Source organism: Trichomycterus rosablanca, chromosome 8 (assembly GCF_030014385.1).
Source record: "Trichomycterus rosablanca isolate fTriRos1 chromosome 8, fTriRos1.hap1, whole genome shotgun sequence".
NCBI classification, from domain to species: Eukaryota; Metazoa; Chordata; class Actinopteri; order Siluriformes; family Trichomycteridae; genus Trichomycterus; species Trichomycterus rosablanca.
Genome location: NC_085995.1, coordinates 22159348 through 22176258, shown reverse-complemented (window position 1 = coordinate 22176258; position 16911 = coordinate 22159348). Strand labels below are relative to the sequence as shown.

Here is a 16911-nt window from a genome sequence, read left to right as displayed (position 1 = left end):
ATGATGCAACTTTCATGGAGGATTTCAGCTGCCAGCTTTAAGTTGACATATAGGTTAGAAAAGCTGTATTCTAAAAACCATCTACCAATATTTAAGAGTTTAACATGTCGACCAAAGAGTAGATACACCCCTTTTTTTACCCAAGTATTTAGACTCAAAGTAAGATCAACCAAATGGTTGAGCAGACCAATAAAGGGCTACACAGGTGTAAAAAGAGGATGAGCTGTTTTTACATCCATTTTTAAAGGCAGGCAAATTGTGACATCATAAAATGCTCTTATTTTCTATGATGCATGGTTTTGGTGGATATGATTGTTTCCAACCTTTAATTCAACTTTCAACTTCCTATATAAAACCTTTTCAACAGCAGACTTTATAATGCAGGGATACTTGATGCCACACATTCACATTGTTAAATCACAAGTTGGAATCACTCTAAAGAGTTACAGAGATTTTATTAAACACTGCCATTCTGTGCACAAGCGTAACTTCAGACAGGAATCCATGTCCTACACCACTTAAAGAAACACAAAGTAAATACAGAAGAGGAAAAGTAAGTTATATTAAACACAATAACTACATGCAGCTACAGGTACAGCTATACTCTCTCTGTACTCCTGCTTACATGCTTCACAGCAGGACACATTTGCAGATTTACATTGGAAATAGAACCCTCCTCCCCTAACTGGGAAGATGAAAACTGTCACCTCTGTGTATAGAAAGAAATCCACTGCTGTAGTTACATGTCTAGAGATTTTCTTCACTTATATTACAAAACAACACATAAAATGTAACAATAATACAAGTCTGATGAAAATATAAAATAATAAAAAGAAGAACGTCTCGTACAGTTCTAAAGTAAAGGATGTAACCAAAACAAGAACAGGAGTTCATAACGATCAGTGATGTTGAAGCTACATTCCCCAGCCTCCACCCATGCTGCTGTTTAGACCATTCACGCCCATTGATCCGCGGCTCCCCCCGCCATAGTAACTGCTTCCCATTCCGCTCTGATTACCTGACAGGAAAGACAAATTACCATTTTAGGACCAATGAGTTCATAAATCACACTACGAACACATGAATGGGACTTTAAGTGGCAAACTAGGGATGTCTCGATCACACTAGCTTAAAACGCTGGAGAGGATGAGCCATGCATTTTGACCAAAAACGTGGAATATTGTTTGTCTATGTGTCTGATGTTGACTGACAACAAACACTTGCACAAGCATGTGTTTACAAACAACTATTCCACTGATGTATTTATTTATTAGGATTTTAACATCATGTTTTACACACTTTGGTTACATTCATGACAGTACAGGTAGTTACTGGTTATAAGATTCACTTGTTCAAGTCTTTAATGTCAAACACAGTCATGGACAATTTTGTATCTCCAATTTACCTTACTTGCATGTCTTTGGACTGTGGGAGGAAACCAGAGCACCCAGAGGAAACCCACACCCAGAACATGCAAACTCCACACAGAAAGAACCCAGAGCACTCCACCTGGGAATCGAACCCAGGATCTTCTTGCTGTGAAACGACAGTGCTACCCACTGAGCCACGGTGCCGTCCATCTAACTGATTTAAACAAATTCCTACTAAAAGAGAGACCCTAAACTTCACTATAAATAATAATAATAATAACCACTAATTAGACTACTAATAATATTGTATAGGATTTAACTAAAACTATGAAAACATATCTGACATGCCATGTTTGTGAGAAGTGGACCTGACACTCACTGTAATCATTGTATCCTCCCATGCCACCCTGGTTGCCGTAGCCACCACCATAGCCGGAGCTCATTGCCTGACCGCCGTGCCCATAAGAAGACTGGCCCCCTGAAATCAAGAAACACAAAGACAGATCAGATCATCCGAGTCAACAGCTTAGTAAATAAGTCAAACTGACAGATAAGACTTAACCAACAGCACACTTACCTCCATACCCACCACTTCCACCCCCTGCTGTGGAATTTAAGAACAGCTCAACATAACGATGCTCTGCAAGACAAAACACAAAACACTTAAAATATCTTTCAAAGTTTAGTTCTCGTCTGATTCTTTAATAGGTTTAGCATTATCCATGTAGCTTTATCTCAAGTGGCGGTACGACTGTGTACTTACGCATGTTGGCTTTGTCCTTCGACATGGCAGCAACAGCATCTTCATGTGTAGCGAACTCTACATCTGCTTCACCAGTGACTCTGCCGTCAGGGCCGATCTCCACGTGCACACGTACAGGATTCAGTGGAGAGAAGAACTGCAAGTTGGATGAATCACTTGCTCAGTTAGAAGGACTAAACAGTATAACTGTATGAAACTGTTTCACTGAAACTACCAAGCAGCAGGAGATAATAATAATGCTGACTGGACTGTCTAAAACATCCAAATCCACTAAGATGTTTGCACAGAATTAAGACTTTGATATGGACTTGTCAGTCCTTTAAAAGGCTGTGGGAAAAGCTTTTAGATTTCTTTCTCTGTATTCTTCATTTCTTACTTTAATAAATTTACTTAAATTTTGTATTTTCTTCATACCTTTAATGTGTTTTATTTAACATTAGGTTATCTTTACCAAGGGTGCCAATAAGATAAGATTCCTTTATTGATCCCCATGGGGGAAATTCAAGATAATTTGTCACTAATTAATGCCTGGTAGTTAATATAAGGACTCACATTGTAAATGTCTGTCTCTGTGGCTCTGTAGGGAAGACCTCTCATATGCACACAGTGGCCTGTTGTGCTCTGAAAAGAGGAACCTCCATCCCCATAACGACTATCTGAAACGAGAAGAGTATAAACACAGTAAACATAAGTGAAAGAGAGATTGCTTAATAGCCTTGTTTTACACTGTGTCTGTTTTCATTGTTTCTTTTCAGAACAATGCAGGACAAGGAAATTCTTGTATTGAGAATAATGAAACGTAATGAAAATAATGAATAATGAAACTGTCATAAAATTTTTCTTACTGAATTAAGTCTGTCAATGTCATAACTAGGGCTGCAACTATCGATTATTTTTGTAATCGAGTATTCTATCGATTATTCCAGCGATTAATCGAGTAATCGGATAAGAAATACTTTTGCTTTAACAAAGAGCAAAAACAAATACATATTAGATTAAATAAGGCATGTTTCTTAAACCAAACTGTACATTTGTATTCCTTGCATACAGGACAGTTTAACATTTTTTAAATGCAAAAATAAATCAATCAAAAATAAATCAATTTACTTTTAAAATGTAAACAGGCAACCTGAAACATCAGGTCATCAAGTCATAAATAATAATAAACAAAAATACATGAACATAAGCCTGTAATTTGTGCAACTTTCAAAACTCAAAGTTTCGCCGCTCAGGTGGCGCAGCGGTAAAAAGAAACGCGCTGCAACCAGGGCTGGATTCTGAGAACGTGGTATCGAATCCAGCCTTGCTTTACCGGTTCGAAGCTGAGTGGCTATATGAGCAACGATTGGCCGGTTGCTCATATGGGGGGGTGGGACAAAGAACCGGATGTGGGTCTCTCTCTGTCAGAATGCGATTGCGTTCTCTGCCGGCTGATCGGAGGCGCTTACACAGAGATGGGAGAGGGTGCCCTTAGGGTGTGTCTCTCCGCATGCAACGCTAGGTGGCGCCAAACTCGTCAATGTGTGGGTGGCAAAGATGCATCTGGCTGCTGCTCGTGTTTCGGAGGGGATACGGGTTAGCTTCAATCACCTCCGTCAGGGCAGGGTTCGGCATAGACAGAGAGGAAGCACGATGCTAATTGAACAATTGGATGCGCTAAAAAATAAAAAAAAATAAAAAAATAAAAATAAATAAATAAAAAATAAAAAACAACTCAAAGTTTCAGCTACAGCTCACACAGAACTTTAATATTTTGTTGGGAGGTTTTGTGGTGTTTGTAGGGGGATAAAAATCTGTCAGGATTGTGTCTCTAGATGAGGTAGATCTGGTGTGTGTGTGTGTGTGTGTGTGTGTGTGTGTGTGTGTGTGTGTGTGTGTTTGCCTAAATCTTCATAAAAGCCTGTGGTGGTTGAAACGAAGTAAAGTCAGTAAACATGAGTAAAGTAAACACGACGCTCTGATGGTGTGGATGTTATACTGAGTTTTAGTTTTATCAGCTTAAAATGATCTCAAACTTTCTGTGGTTTTCTCTGTCCAGTCTCCTCCTGTTCGCTATTTTCTCTCTACATTTTGCAGTCCGCGCTATCAAATCTCGGCTGCGTCCTAAACTGATACGTTCAGTTCGCAGGAGCGGCGAACGTGTCCAAATACGTAGTGTTCATTAAACTGTCCGCAAAAAGAACCCGGATTAAGTCCTGTTAAGTTCTGTTTATGTTTAAGATATTTGGGACGCAGCCCTCAGATTCTTCACGTCACCTGCACACAGCGTTAAACACGCTGCGCAAAAGTGAAAGTCGTCCGTGTAAAACACCGTGAGCTGTATATGGTTGTGCGGATTAAACGATTCCTCGATGCAAAAAATTTGAATCGATGATTTTTAGTAATCGATTTACTCGAGTTACTCGAGGAATCGTTTCAGCCCTAGTCATAACATTAAGCAATCATTTACAAACATTTTGTAAAATAAAATACCAGACAAAAGTACAAATAAATGATCAAGTATCAATGTTTTAATTATTAAATAACTAAAATGTCAAGCTGATGCCTTTAACACAAAGTTGAGGCAGGCATACTGTAACATTGCTGTAGGCGCCTTGGCAGCCTTCTGGACCAGTTTTTTCTTTCTTGCCTTTCCATCAATTCACATTAAAGAAGGAAATAAATCCTAAATGATTTATTTTGTTTAATTTTTTATAGATCACCCGGCATTTTTTTTCAAATTACAAAATCACTCTATTATTGGATTTTAGAGACAAATGTCACCATCAAGGAGACGGTCTTAGGACAATGCCAGACAATGCAAGGCCTCTTAACAGGTATGTTTAACAGGGCTGCCTGCAGTCCAGATCTGTCTCTATTTGAAAATGTAATAACCCATCATAAAGATGAGAATAAGACAATTATGGACTGTTAAGCAGCTAAAGTCTCGTATCAATGAATCGGCAAAGATTCTAGTTACAAAATTGCAACATTTAGTATACTCCGTTTGCAAAACATTAAAAGGTGTAATTAATAATAAAAAAAAAAAGTGATAACAGTGGTGTTGTCTCAACTTTCTTGTGTGCTGCATGCATCAAATGCTAAATTTGTTTATATTCACAAAATACAAATAGGTTGGTCCATGAAAACATGAGTGAGAAAGTGAGGTTTAAGTGAGAAAAGTAGCATTTTACATAATGTCCCAACTTTTCTGGAAATGGGGTTTGTATTTCTGAAAAGATTTCTGCACTGATATTAGATGGGTTTCTATATACATAGATTGCAACATGCAGATGTTGGGAACAGAATTGATACTTTTATGGCCTCTGTAGTCCCCCGATCTGAATCCGACAGAGCATCCTTGAAATGTGGGACACATTGTCAACTTTACTTGATTAGCAAGTTAAACAGTGATTTAGTTATTTTGGACAGTCTATCACAGTATAAAAATAACATAGTTGTTTTTACTAGCATGCAAAAATGTTATGCAAAAGAGTCCAAACCAAAAAAGGCATACAAACCTCCTCCATATCCGCCACGGCGGACACGCTCAAACTGGACCCCACGGTTCATGCTGTTGTAGCCTCGCCCTACTGGACGGTCGTAGGGCCCCGGCCTTTGCATGCCCATCATTTTCCGCTGAGGCTCGTAGTGTGTGCGCACCTCTGCACGGCTACTCTTGAAAATTTCTATATACCTACAAAACCCAAAGAAGACAGATGTAACTGCAGTCTAGGAACGCAAGGCAACAAAAAAATGCAGTTTGCATAGAAAAAAAGCAATAATACACCCTAACATCTGCAGCACTGTTTAACTGGCAATGACAGTTTAGTGACACTTTAATAAATATGAAAAATAGAAACTTATCTTAATCAAAACCCGCATTCTGCTTTTCTCATGGCCACTCATTAATTACTGATACTTTATACTAGTATTATTGATACTTGGTATATCTACGCTATCTAAGGGCTTAGAGTTAGACTGTAAAAATGACTGCTTGATTATTGCCTTTGAAGAGGGTCCTCAAGTTTATTTGGTAAAAAGCATGTCTAGAAAATTGCTATTACTCATCCTGATGCTCTGCATTTTAGCCGTTCAGATCTTGTCTCAACTGAATCTACTATTATCTACCTAATAAAGGAAAGGGGTGACGAGCAGATTCTGTAAGATCTGTAGTTTGAACTAAATAAATATAAACAATAAGGCAGGGTGGGTAATTTGCAGATCATCTATTTAAAAAATAAAAATAAACAAATCCCTAAAAATGTTTTACAAATTGTAACTTTAGGAAATTGCATTTTATGATAATTTAGCTAAAGGTATACCGGGGAAAAAACTCACAAATCCTGTGCAAGAACAAACACTATTACCAAATTTTACCTAAAATGTATTTCAATCAGATTTATGAAAATCACTCACTGTTGTATTGCAACTGGCTGGATTGGTAATGTACAGATTTTGGATGCATTTGCTGAAAGATACTAGATAATAATGACCTAATTCTCCCATGACTGAAATTCTAAAAGTCTCTAAAGTTTGAGTCTGGATCAGCTTTCTAATCATGGGAAATGTTTCCATTCCAAAGCCCTATTTACTAAATTAGGAGTAATTTAATTTATATTAATTCTTTTGTGTGTGTGTGTGTGTGTGTGTATGACAACTTCATAACAGACAGCCAATTGCCATTGTTGACTCATGTACAACAGACATTACACAACCCTAAACATGAGCCATTTCACAGAAATTCATGTTACAATTTCATTATAAAGCACAATTGTATTGCAGAGCATTTGGCATTATATATTAATCCATATTAATTAAATGCCAATACATGGCTCACTATGGCATATAAGACGAGAGTGGCATTATGAGAAGTGAGTGCTGTGTATGGTTGTTACTGCTAAGAGTTAGAGAATGTCTTGCCATTTCTGCAGTGCATATATGTAAAAGATTTACACCATAAGAAAAGCAACTTAGCCAGTCAACCAACCAACCATCCCCACCTGTGCCCTATTCTTTCCTTGTGTTTCTTTAGAGCCTTTTCAGCTATATCCTGTGAAGCAAACTGCACGAAGGCCTCCCCCGTACTCCTCCCCTGGAAGTCCACCGGCAATGTTATCCCATTTGGCACGATTTCCAACCCTTCAACCCAAGGACAGATAACCCCAGTGGGGGACATATTAAATCACAAACCCATTGACAAGAATTTATATTTAGCTAAGGGATTTTGCACATGAGAAATGAGGTTACATGTAATCACTAGATAGGGTGCAATGGACTATGTGTAATGATTTTTTTTTTTTTGTAAGAAAATCAAAAAAGGGTCACTGAAAATGGAAAACAGTCATATACTTACAGAATGTTTATGATGTATGCCATACAGGCAGCCAATCAGTTTAGAAAAAAGTTTTAAGTAGGGTGCACAATCACAATTGGCCGGGATCATTATTAAAAGATTTTTGCTTTGCGATGCAATTGGCAACTTGCACAATTACACTTTTTTCGCTGGATTTTCCCCAATCTAGTCGTATCCAATTACCCGACTGCATTACGCTTCCCCTCTACTGATGTTGACCTCCACTCCTGACTGCATCTTTTCACCTGTACAAGGCGAGTTCATATGTGGATCAGCTTTGTGCACAGAGAGTCACACACTGATCCCACTATCCCCCGTCTCTGTGCAGATGCCATTAATTAGCCAGCAGAGGTTGTAATTGCATCAGTTATGAGGAATCCTCTCCAGCCCTCTCCTGCGAACAAGCCAATCATTGTTCGCGTCGGTAGCTGAGCTGAGATTCGAATTCTCGAGTTTGAGATGTCAGCTCTAGTGTGCTAGCGTGTTTTACCGCTGTGCCACCTGAGCGCCACCCCCCTTCCCCCAACCTAGTCATTTCAAATTCTCAATTGTAAATTTGCTGCTGCTTGCACAACCCCCGATCTGATCAAGGACAGCCAGATCACCTCATGACCCCTCTGACACTGCGGCCACTTCTTATTAGTTCCCAGTGTTGGGTTCTCACACAAAGCCATATTGTGTACAGAGAGTCAAGCTTGGCTACGCTTCATACTCTTCAAATGGCTAAGAAAAATGGACTTAGTAAATACATCAAAGGTCAATCTGGTTGTATAGTTTCTGAAATTGGCCAAAGAAATTCGTGATCAGTGCACCTGTAGCTTAAAGTTAATAAATGTTCCAAAAAAACAAAAGTGACCCATTTTAGTTTAGATGTTTATCTATCTTTGAACTAATGACCCAATTTACACCTGGTTGTTTCATGGTTCTTGCATTTGAAGTGTTTTATTGTTTTACCCACCCATGATGATTTTACTGCTGTGCTCTAGCTTAATAATTGGAAACGTGTATGTACAACTCTAATAAAAAAAAATTAAGAGACCACTCCAATTTTTTTTTCTTAAATCAGCATCTCTACAGGTCCTTCTCAAAAAATTAGCATATTGGGATAAAGTTCATTATTTTCCATAATGTAATGATAAAAATTAAACTTTCATATATTTTAGATTCATTGCACACCAACTGAAATATTTCAGGTCTTTTATTGTTTTAATACTGATGATTTTGGCATACAGCTCATGAAAACCCAAAATTCCTATCTCAAAAAATTAGCATATCATGAAAAGGTTCTCTAAACGAGCTATTAACCTAATCATCTGAATCAACGAATTAACTCTAAACACCTGCAAAAGATTCCTGAGGCTTTTAAAAACTCCCAGCCTGGTTCATTACTCAAAACTGCAATCATGGGTAAGACTGCCGACCTGACTGCTGTCCAGAAGGCCATCATTGACACCCTCAAGCAAGAGGGTAAGACACAGAAAGAAATTTCTGAACGAATAGGCTGTTCCCAGAGTGCTGTATCAAGGCACCTCAGTGGGAAGTCTGTGGGAAGGAAAAAGTGTGGCAGAAAACGCTGCACAACGAGAAGAGGTGACCGGACCCTGAGGAAGATTGTGGAGAAGGGCCGATTCCAGACCTTGGGGGACCTGCGGAAGCAGTGGACTGAGTCTGGAGTAGAAACATCCAGAGCCACCGTGCACAGGCGTGTGCAGGAAATGGGCTACAGGTGCCGCATTCCCCAGGTCAAGCCACTTTTGAACCAGAAACAGCGGCAGAAGCGCCTGACCTGGGCTACAGAGAAGCAGCACTGGACTGTTGCTCAGTGGTCCAAAGTACTGTTTTCGGAAATCAAGGTGCCAGAATCTGGAGGAAGACTGGGGAGAAGGAAATGCCAAAATGCCTGAAGTCCAGTGTCAAGTACCCACAGTCAGTGATGGTCTGGGGTGCCATGTCAGCTGCTGGTGTTGGTCCACTGTGTTTTATCAAGGGCAGGGTCAATGCATCTAGCTATCAGGAGATTTTGGAGCACTTCATGCTTCCATCTGCTGAAAAGCTTTATGGAGATGAAGATTTCATTTTTCAGCACGACCTGGCACCTGCTCACAGTGCCAAAACCACTGGTGAATGGTTTACTGACCATGGTATTACTGTGCTCAATTGGCCTGCCAACTCTCCTGACCTGAACCCCATAGAGAATCTGTGGGATATTGTGAAGAGAAAGTTGAGAGACACAAGACCCAACACTCTGGATGAGCTTAAGGCCGCTATCGAAGCATCCTGGGCCTCCATAACACCTCAGCAGTGCCACAGGCTGATTGCCTCCATGCCACGCCGCATTGAAGCAGTCATTTCTGCAAAAGGATTCCCGACCAAGTATTGAGTGCATAACTGAACATAATTATTTGAAGGTTGACTTTTTTTGTATTAAAGACACTTTTCTTTTATTGGTCGGATGAAATATGCTAATTTTTTGAGATAGGAATTTTGGGTTTTCATGAGCTGTATGCCAAAATCATCAGTATTAAAACAATAAAAGACCTGAAATATTTCAGTTGGTGTGCAATGAATCTAAAATATATGAAAGTTTAATTTTTATCATTACATTATGGAAAATAATGAACTTTATCACAATATGCTAATTTTTTGAGAAGGACCTGTATATGTATGGCAGCCATTCTACAGGGTGGGCCATTTATATGGATACACCTAAATAAAATGGGAGTGGTTGGTGATATTAACTTCCTGTTTGTGGCACATTAGTATATGGGAGGGGGGAAACTTTTCAAGATGGGTGGTGACCATGGCGGCCATTTTGAAGTCGGCCATTTTGGATCCAACTTTAGTTTTTTCACATTTTTCAATGTGACACATCAAACTTATTGAGAATTTCACAAGAAAAACAATGGTGTGCTTGGTTTTAACGTAACTTTATTCTTTTATGAGTTATTTACAAGCTTCTCTTTGTTTACAGCCATTGACATATCGCAGAGGTTAACACGTGAGGAGCGGATAGAAATTGTGTTGATGTCTGGTGAACGCAGTACCCGGGTCATTGCAGCAGATTTCAATGCAAGACACCCTACGAGACCACCCATCTCCCATGCTACAGTTAGCAAACTGCTTGCCAAGTTTCGTGAAACTGGTTCAGTGTTGGATTTGCCAAAATGTGGACGCATGAAAACTGTCACTAATGAAGAAACATCAGTGGCTGTCCTAGCTTCATTCAGCAAGAGCCCACAGCGTAGCACTCGCCGCATGTCACTGGAGAGTGGCATCAATCGAACATCCCTTCGGCGGATATTAGCTACTCACAAATGGCACCCTTACAAACTCCAGCTGCTGCAGCATCTCAACGAGGATGACCCAGATCGGCGCACTGAATTTGCAGAATGGGCAAAACAAAAATTGGAACAGGACCCTCAGTTTACACAGAACATTTTGTTCAGTGATGAGGCAAACTTTTATGTGAATGGTGAAGTTAACAAACAAAACCACCGCTATTGGTCTGACACTAACCCACATTGGATAGATCCCTCCAAGACTGTTGGAACACAAAAATTGATGGTATGGTGTGGTATATGGGGTACAAAGATAGTGGGGCCATTCTTCATCAATGGAAACCTCAAGGCCACTGGATATTTGAAATTGCTACATGATGATGTGTTTCCCTCTTTATGCACTGAAGCTGGCACGTTCCCTGAGTTTTTCCAGCAAGATGGTGCACCACCACATTATGGGTGTCAGGTCCGAGCATTCCTAGATGAACAGTTTCCTGGAAAGTGGATTGGTCGTCGTGGGCCAGTTGAATGGCCCCCAAGGTCTCCCGATCTGACCCCCTTAGACTTTTATCTTTGGGGTCATCTGAAGGCAATTGTCTATGCTGTGAAGATACGAGATGTGCAGCACCTGAAACTACGGATACTGGAAGCCTGTGCTAGCATTTCTTCTGCGGTGTTGCTATCAGTGTGTGAAGAGTGGGAGAAGAGGGTTGCATTGACAATCCAACACAATGGGCAGCACTTTGAACACATTTTATAAGTGGTCAGAAACTTGTAAATAACTCATGAAAGAATAAAGTTACGTTAAAACCAAGCACACCATTGTTTTTCTTGTGAAATTCTCAATAAGTTTGATGTGTCACATGACCCTCTTCCCATTGAAAAAACTAAAGTTGGATCCAAAATGGCCGACTTCAAAATGGCCACCATGGTCACCACCCATCTTGAAAAGTTTCCCCCCTCCCATATACTAATGTGCCACAAACAGGAAGTTAATATCACCAACCATTCCCATTTTATTTAGGTTATCCATATAAATGGCCCACCCTGTATTACAGTGTTTAATTTTAACACAGACACGCCTCATTCTACTTAATGAGGTGCTGGTTAAATGATCACATGAACTACATCTAATGTGATGAGGTAAACTATAAAAACCACAGCAGCTTTCTCTAAAAGCTTTTTAAAAATGAAAAGAAAGGTTTAATCTGGTTGCACTGGAAGAGGGATACATTGAGGGTCAAGTTGCTTCCATTCTTAAAATGAGAACAACAAAGTACAGACTGGCATAAGGCGGAAGATGACCACCAATTGATTCAAATTCCACTCAATCAATCATAGGATGACATCAAGCGACCAACATAAAAATTGGCAACTAGTATGTACGACAAGGACGAAAATATAGGTGATCTGCTCCACTTCAGACTTGCTGAAGCACACAAGATTTGTCTTTGGGAAGGACGCATAAATCAAGCAACATACACGAGGTTATCCTGAAAGACAACTTGCCTATCTCTGATTAGTCAACATTCCCCATTTTTGAGGATTGATTTTTCCAGCAGGACAATGGTCAATGCCACACAGCTAGGTCAATCAGTGTGGATGGAGGACCACCTGTCGCGATCAATTTAATTTCTAGATCTGAACCCCATTGATAACCCCTGAAATGGGATCACGAGGAAGATAAATGGTCACAAGCCATTAAACAAAGCCGAGCTGCTTGGCATGAAGTCAACCAAGCAATGTGAAACACTGGTGGAAAGCATGCAAAAATGCATAAAAGCTGAGATTGAAAATCTGGGTTTTCACACCAATGTTGATTTCTGAACTCTTATCCAATGCCATTGTTCTGAATACACATTGTTATTATTCACACTAGTTGTCAATTTCTGCAAACAAATTCTCTACTTAAAATATTATTCATTTGGAATTTGGGCGAAATGCTGTTGGAAGTTAACAGCATAAAACAAAATGTTAATTAAACTCAAACCAGAGAAACTAATAATTTTGGTCTCTTAATTTCCAGAGATGTACATATGTATTAAATCATGATGTAAGACCTTTAGACATGAAAAGACCAAGTCTAAAGAGGGTCAGAATTAAACAAAACCTAGCCTTTAGCTACACAAAAAGTGACATTTAAACTTTCCATACCATTACATACCTGAGAAAAACTGAACAATCTCCTCTTTGCTGCAGCCAAACGGGAGACCACGAAGTCTAATTAGGCCGTCCCCTGCTGAGTCTGGGCAGTTAGGGCCAGTGTGCTTTAGTACCCAGTCCATCTCCACATTGTTGGATTTGAACACTAAAACCAAATAAGCATATTAAGTCACTCTGTGGTCACAGCACGTCTTGGTGCTTTTGTAGTTCTTCGTCCAGCACTTACCTTCGACATAACGATGTCCCATTGTTTCTCGATCTTTCTTTAATGCAATCTTCATATCTTCTTCACTTTCAAATTCAACAAATGCCTCCCCACTTGGTCTTCCCTCTTTTGTGTAAGTAAAGTGTATGCTTGAGGCATTGTTTGCAATCTTACAATCTGGAAAACAAAAATCACATACCTTTCATTACCATTAAACAAAAATAAACTTGTTTGCTTAGACTGAGAAATTAACAAATAAGCATTTTTCCAAATTTGATTATTTATACCATTTGTCTAAATCTAAAGGCATTCACACTATGCATTTTTTTCTTATTTGTTCTATTTTTGCATTTTCTCCTTTTCATCCCAATATTGTCGTGTCCATTTCTTAAATTGTAACTTCCTCCGCCTCTGCAGAGCCCCATCCTGACTGAGGAGAGCCTTTCAGAAGGAAAGTCCTTTCAGAAGGTAAGTTACTGATTAATAATTTTACCTGAAAAGAATCTCTGAACTTCATCAGTAGAGCAGGACCAGGGCAAACCTCTTACTCGCACCACGAAACCCTCTCCATCTGCCATGCTCATGCTAAAAAAAAAAAAAAGAACCAGATGCAAAGGTTAAGCCCTGCTGCTACAGCAATTGAAGTATGGCTAATACCATGTTATGATGGTGGCAACATGGCATTTTATTTTGGTGCTGTATGGTTTATTCAGTAAAGACTCTTAATGCACGGGTGATGAAGAAATAACCAAAACAGTTCCTTAGTAAGATACTAGGCCACCACAAGCCATCAGAACAGCTTTTGGTGACTTGGAATAGATTGTACAAGATTCTGGAACTATACTGTAGAGATCAAACTCTTCTCTTGTGATGGTAGTGGCAGGTCAGCATTTATCCAACCTCCATAGATGTAGAACTGGGATGGAATTTGTTGGCAAACAAGTCAAAAATGTTCATACTTATACAGTGACCACTCCCATCATGAGTGAAAAAAAGGCGACAAGTGGAACCAAACCATGTTGCCAACCTTCTTCCATTTCTTGGATGTTCAATAAATATGACTGTAGGTGGTCAGAAGGACAGAAGTTGACAGGTCTGCAACCCCATACATAGGACTGTTCGAAACACTAACACCAGTATTAAAATAATATACAGTGTAATTAATAGTATATGCAGTTCAAGCCACAGTTGCTTATCTTTGGTCCAAACCAAATTCCCTATCTTTTTGTCCTTTGGGATGATTGAGTCTTAGCCACCCAACAAAGTGTTTAGTGTTTTTTCTGGCCATAATGATTTGACCCTTATTGAAATCACCCAGCTCTTTAAGCCTGATCATATAAACATGTGTACTACCATTACTAAATCCCTGTCCATGACATGCACAATTGTTATTAATTAGGCATTGTCATGCACATTTTGGGAGAGCCCTAATGTTTTGGCTGATGAGGGTGTGTGCGTTATTTTTGTTTGCACGCATGCATACACGAACTGCAAGGGACAAGCATTAATAAAGAAATACTTTGTTTACTGTATAATATATGTAAATCATTTTACTAAGTTGCGTTTCTATCCAAAGTGTCTCGGAGAGGAACCATTCAAACTACTGGCCTATTTCTCATTCGATGGTTTTCGCTAAATACGTCAGGAAAATTACTATGACAAATACATTAGTGTACAAAGCATATGAAGTGAATTATAGCTTGAAGCACACAAATGTACTTTTTAGTTTCAAATAACGATATAATAATTACCTTTAGAAAGACAGTAAATGGTTGAAAATGTGGCTAGCGTTTTTACTAGCCGCTCGCTCTGATGCCGGGTCTGTGAGAAAATGGTGAGGAACTCAAATACACATGCGCAGTAAAACAATCTTTAGCAGCACTATGCTATGTTCGTTAGCATTAGCGGTTAAGCTGTAACCGAATACAACCAGTCTCTTGTTCCTCAATGTTGCCACTGGCCTCTGGGTGGCTTCCCTGATTAATATCCTCTTGGCTTTTTATCCGGTTGGTAGTGGTGTGCGATACTGCAAAATTTGGTATCGATCCGATACTAAGTAAATACAGGGCCAGTATCACAGATACCGATACCAATACCGATACTTTTTAATAATTAAGGTAGCTGCATCATCAAATTGCTAATTCTGAATGATTTTTCATTACCTTTAATTGTATTATTGTAATACATACATTTTTGTAAGTAGCTGCTCTTAGTAGGGTTGTAGATAAATTCTACAATGATGTTTAAAGTGGTCCAATTTCTTGTTTCTGGTGCTTTACTTTCTCACAACATTACCATCATGGCGTATCACCACAAAGCGGCTAACTCATACCACAGTTGTGTTTGCTGGGTGAATAAATCCGTACATTTTTAATAGTGACCGAATATACGTGTCCTTGTTCATTTAAAATAAAAATAGATGCTATTCTGTTTACATTTATAAACACAAAGTCAAAAGAAAAGAGCTCTCATTCACCAAAACAGAAACACATGGAATAAGAGCCTCACTACGCATGCGCAGATTCAATTGCGTAGGGTGCGTAAGGTGCGTCCGTACTTTACATACTTTAGTTTACACTATTATTTCCATTGTATTGACCCTATTTCTGTATCTGCAAAGTATTCAAAAACTTACAATCTTCCAATGCCTACCAATATACTGATGTCTGTTAAAGCAATAAGCCACGAGGGACCGTGCGTTACTGCGATTTTATCATGGGGAAGGTTGTTTAAACGTCTTTCCCCGTGATAAAATCATAGCAGTAACGCACGGTCTCGAGTGGCTTATTGCTTTTATAAAACGACGGTCAACATAAAATATAATAAAATACAACAATGTTCAATTTATAAATGTTTTTATTTACAAAAACACTTACAAAAAGCATTCTTCCGCGACCCCAGGTAGTTCGTTAACAGTGTTGCTAGGCAACATGAGGGCAAACATAACATTCTCTTTTTCTTTTCAGTGGCGTATTAATATGGAATGATGTGAGGTGGTCCTAGGTGTGCGTTTATCGGGGATTTTACAACGGCTTCGAACGGGGCTCAGCCAATCAGATTTAAGGACCGGAACTATCCGTTTTATAATAGAATTTTAATAACATAACAACGTGACGGTACCACAACAAAACACAGCAGAGCAGGAGGGGAGGAGCGGGGTGAGCATGATGTGAGAGGAACGGACATCTGTACAGACATGGTCTTTACTCTCTGACAAAACGGGAGAAACATACTAAATGTAGCGGAGAAAAAGTAAAACTAAAGTATCGATCCGATACCAATACCAACGTTGGTATCGATAATATCGATATTTGGATCGATCCACCCACCACTACCAGTTGGGAAGAACAGTTTTATCTAGAAAATGTGTTGGTGTTGCCAAACATTTTTCACCTCTAAATAATTATCTGTGTTTCGTTAAAGCCTCAAATCATTTTGTATTCTACTGCTAACTCATGCCTTTTCACATCTTGAGCTCTTGAACCATGTCAACGTTCTCAGACTGTGCTCTGACAAAGCTATCAAACAAGCAGGAGTATATAAAAAAATTTATTTAATTACACTGATCAGGCATAACAATATGATCACCTTCCTAATATTGTGTTGGTCCCCCTTTTGCTGCCAAAACAGCCCTGACCCGTCATGGCGTGGACTCCACTAGACAACCTAAGGTGTGCTGTGGTATCTGGCACCAGGATGTTAGCAGCAGATCCTTTAACACACATCCCACACATGCTCGATTGGATTGAGATCTGGGGAATTTGGAGGCCAAGTCAACACCTCAAACTCATTGTTGT

The 16911-nt window shown here is 39.3% G+C and overlaps 1 protein-coding gene across 1 annotated transcript; it reads right to left on the bottom strand.

Moving 5' to 3' along the window:
* Positions 1-438: 438 nt before the first annotated feature.
* Positions 439-14928, bottom strand: hnrnph1 (heterogeneous nuclear ribonucleoprotein H1). Its single transcript, XM_063000567.1, has 11 exons — positions 14866-14928; positions 13608-13699; positions 13136-13291; positions 12911-13054; positions 7116-7254; positions 5634-5809; positions 2686-2789; positions 2134-2269; positions 1948-2010; positions 1750-1848; positions 439-1018 (listed from the first exon to the last, which is right to left on the bottom strand). Exons 2-11 carry the CDS (start codon positions 13696-13698, stop codon positions 915-917), a joined length of 1212 nt encoding a protein of 403 aa, XP_062856637.1. The 5' UTR covers position 13699; positions 14866-14928; the 3' UTR covers positions 439-914.
* Between the last annotated feature and the right edge of the window lie 1983 nt (positions 14929-16911).

Coding starts and splice junctions, on each gene's coding strand:
- hnrnph1 (XM_063000567.1), bottom strand. CDS start 13,698: ATGAGCATGGCAGATGGAGAGGGTTTCGTGGTGCGAGTAAGAGGTTTG. Junction 7,255..12,910: donor GATTGTTCAGTTTTTCTCAG/GTATGTAATGGT, acceptor CTTGGGTTGAAG/GGTTGGAAATCGTGCCAAAT. Junction 1,849..1,947: donor TGGAAGTGGTGGGTATGGAG/GTAAGTGTGCTG, acceptor TCTTGATTTCAG/GGGGCCAGTCTTCTTATGGG.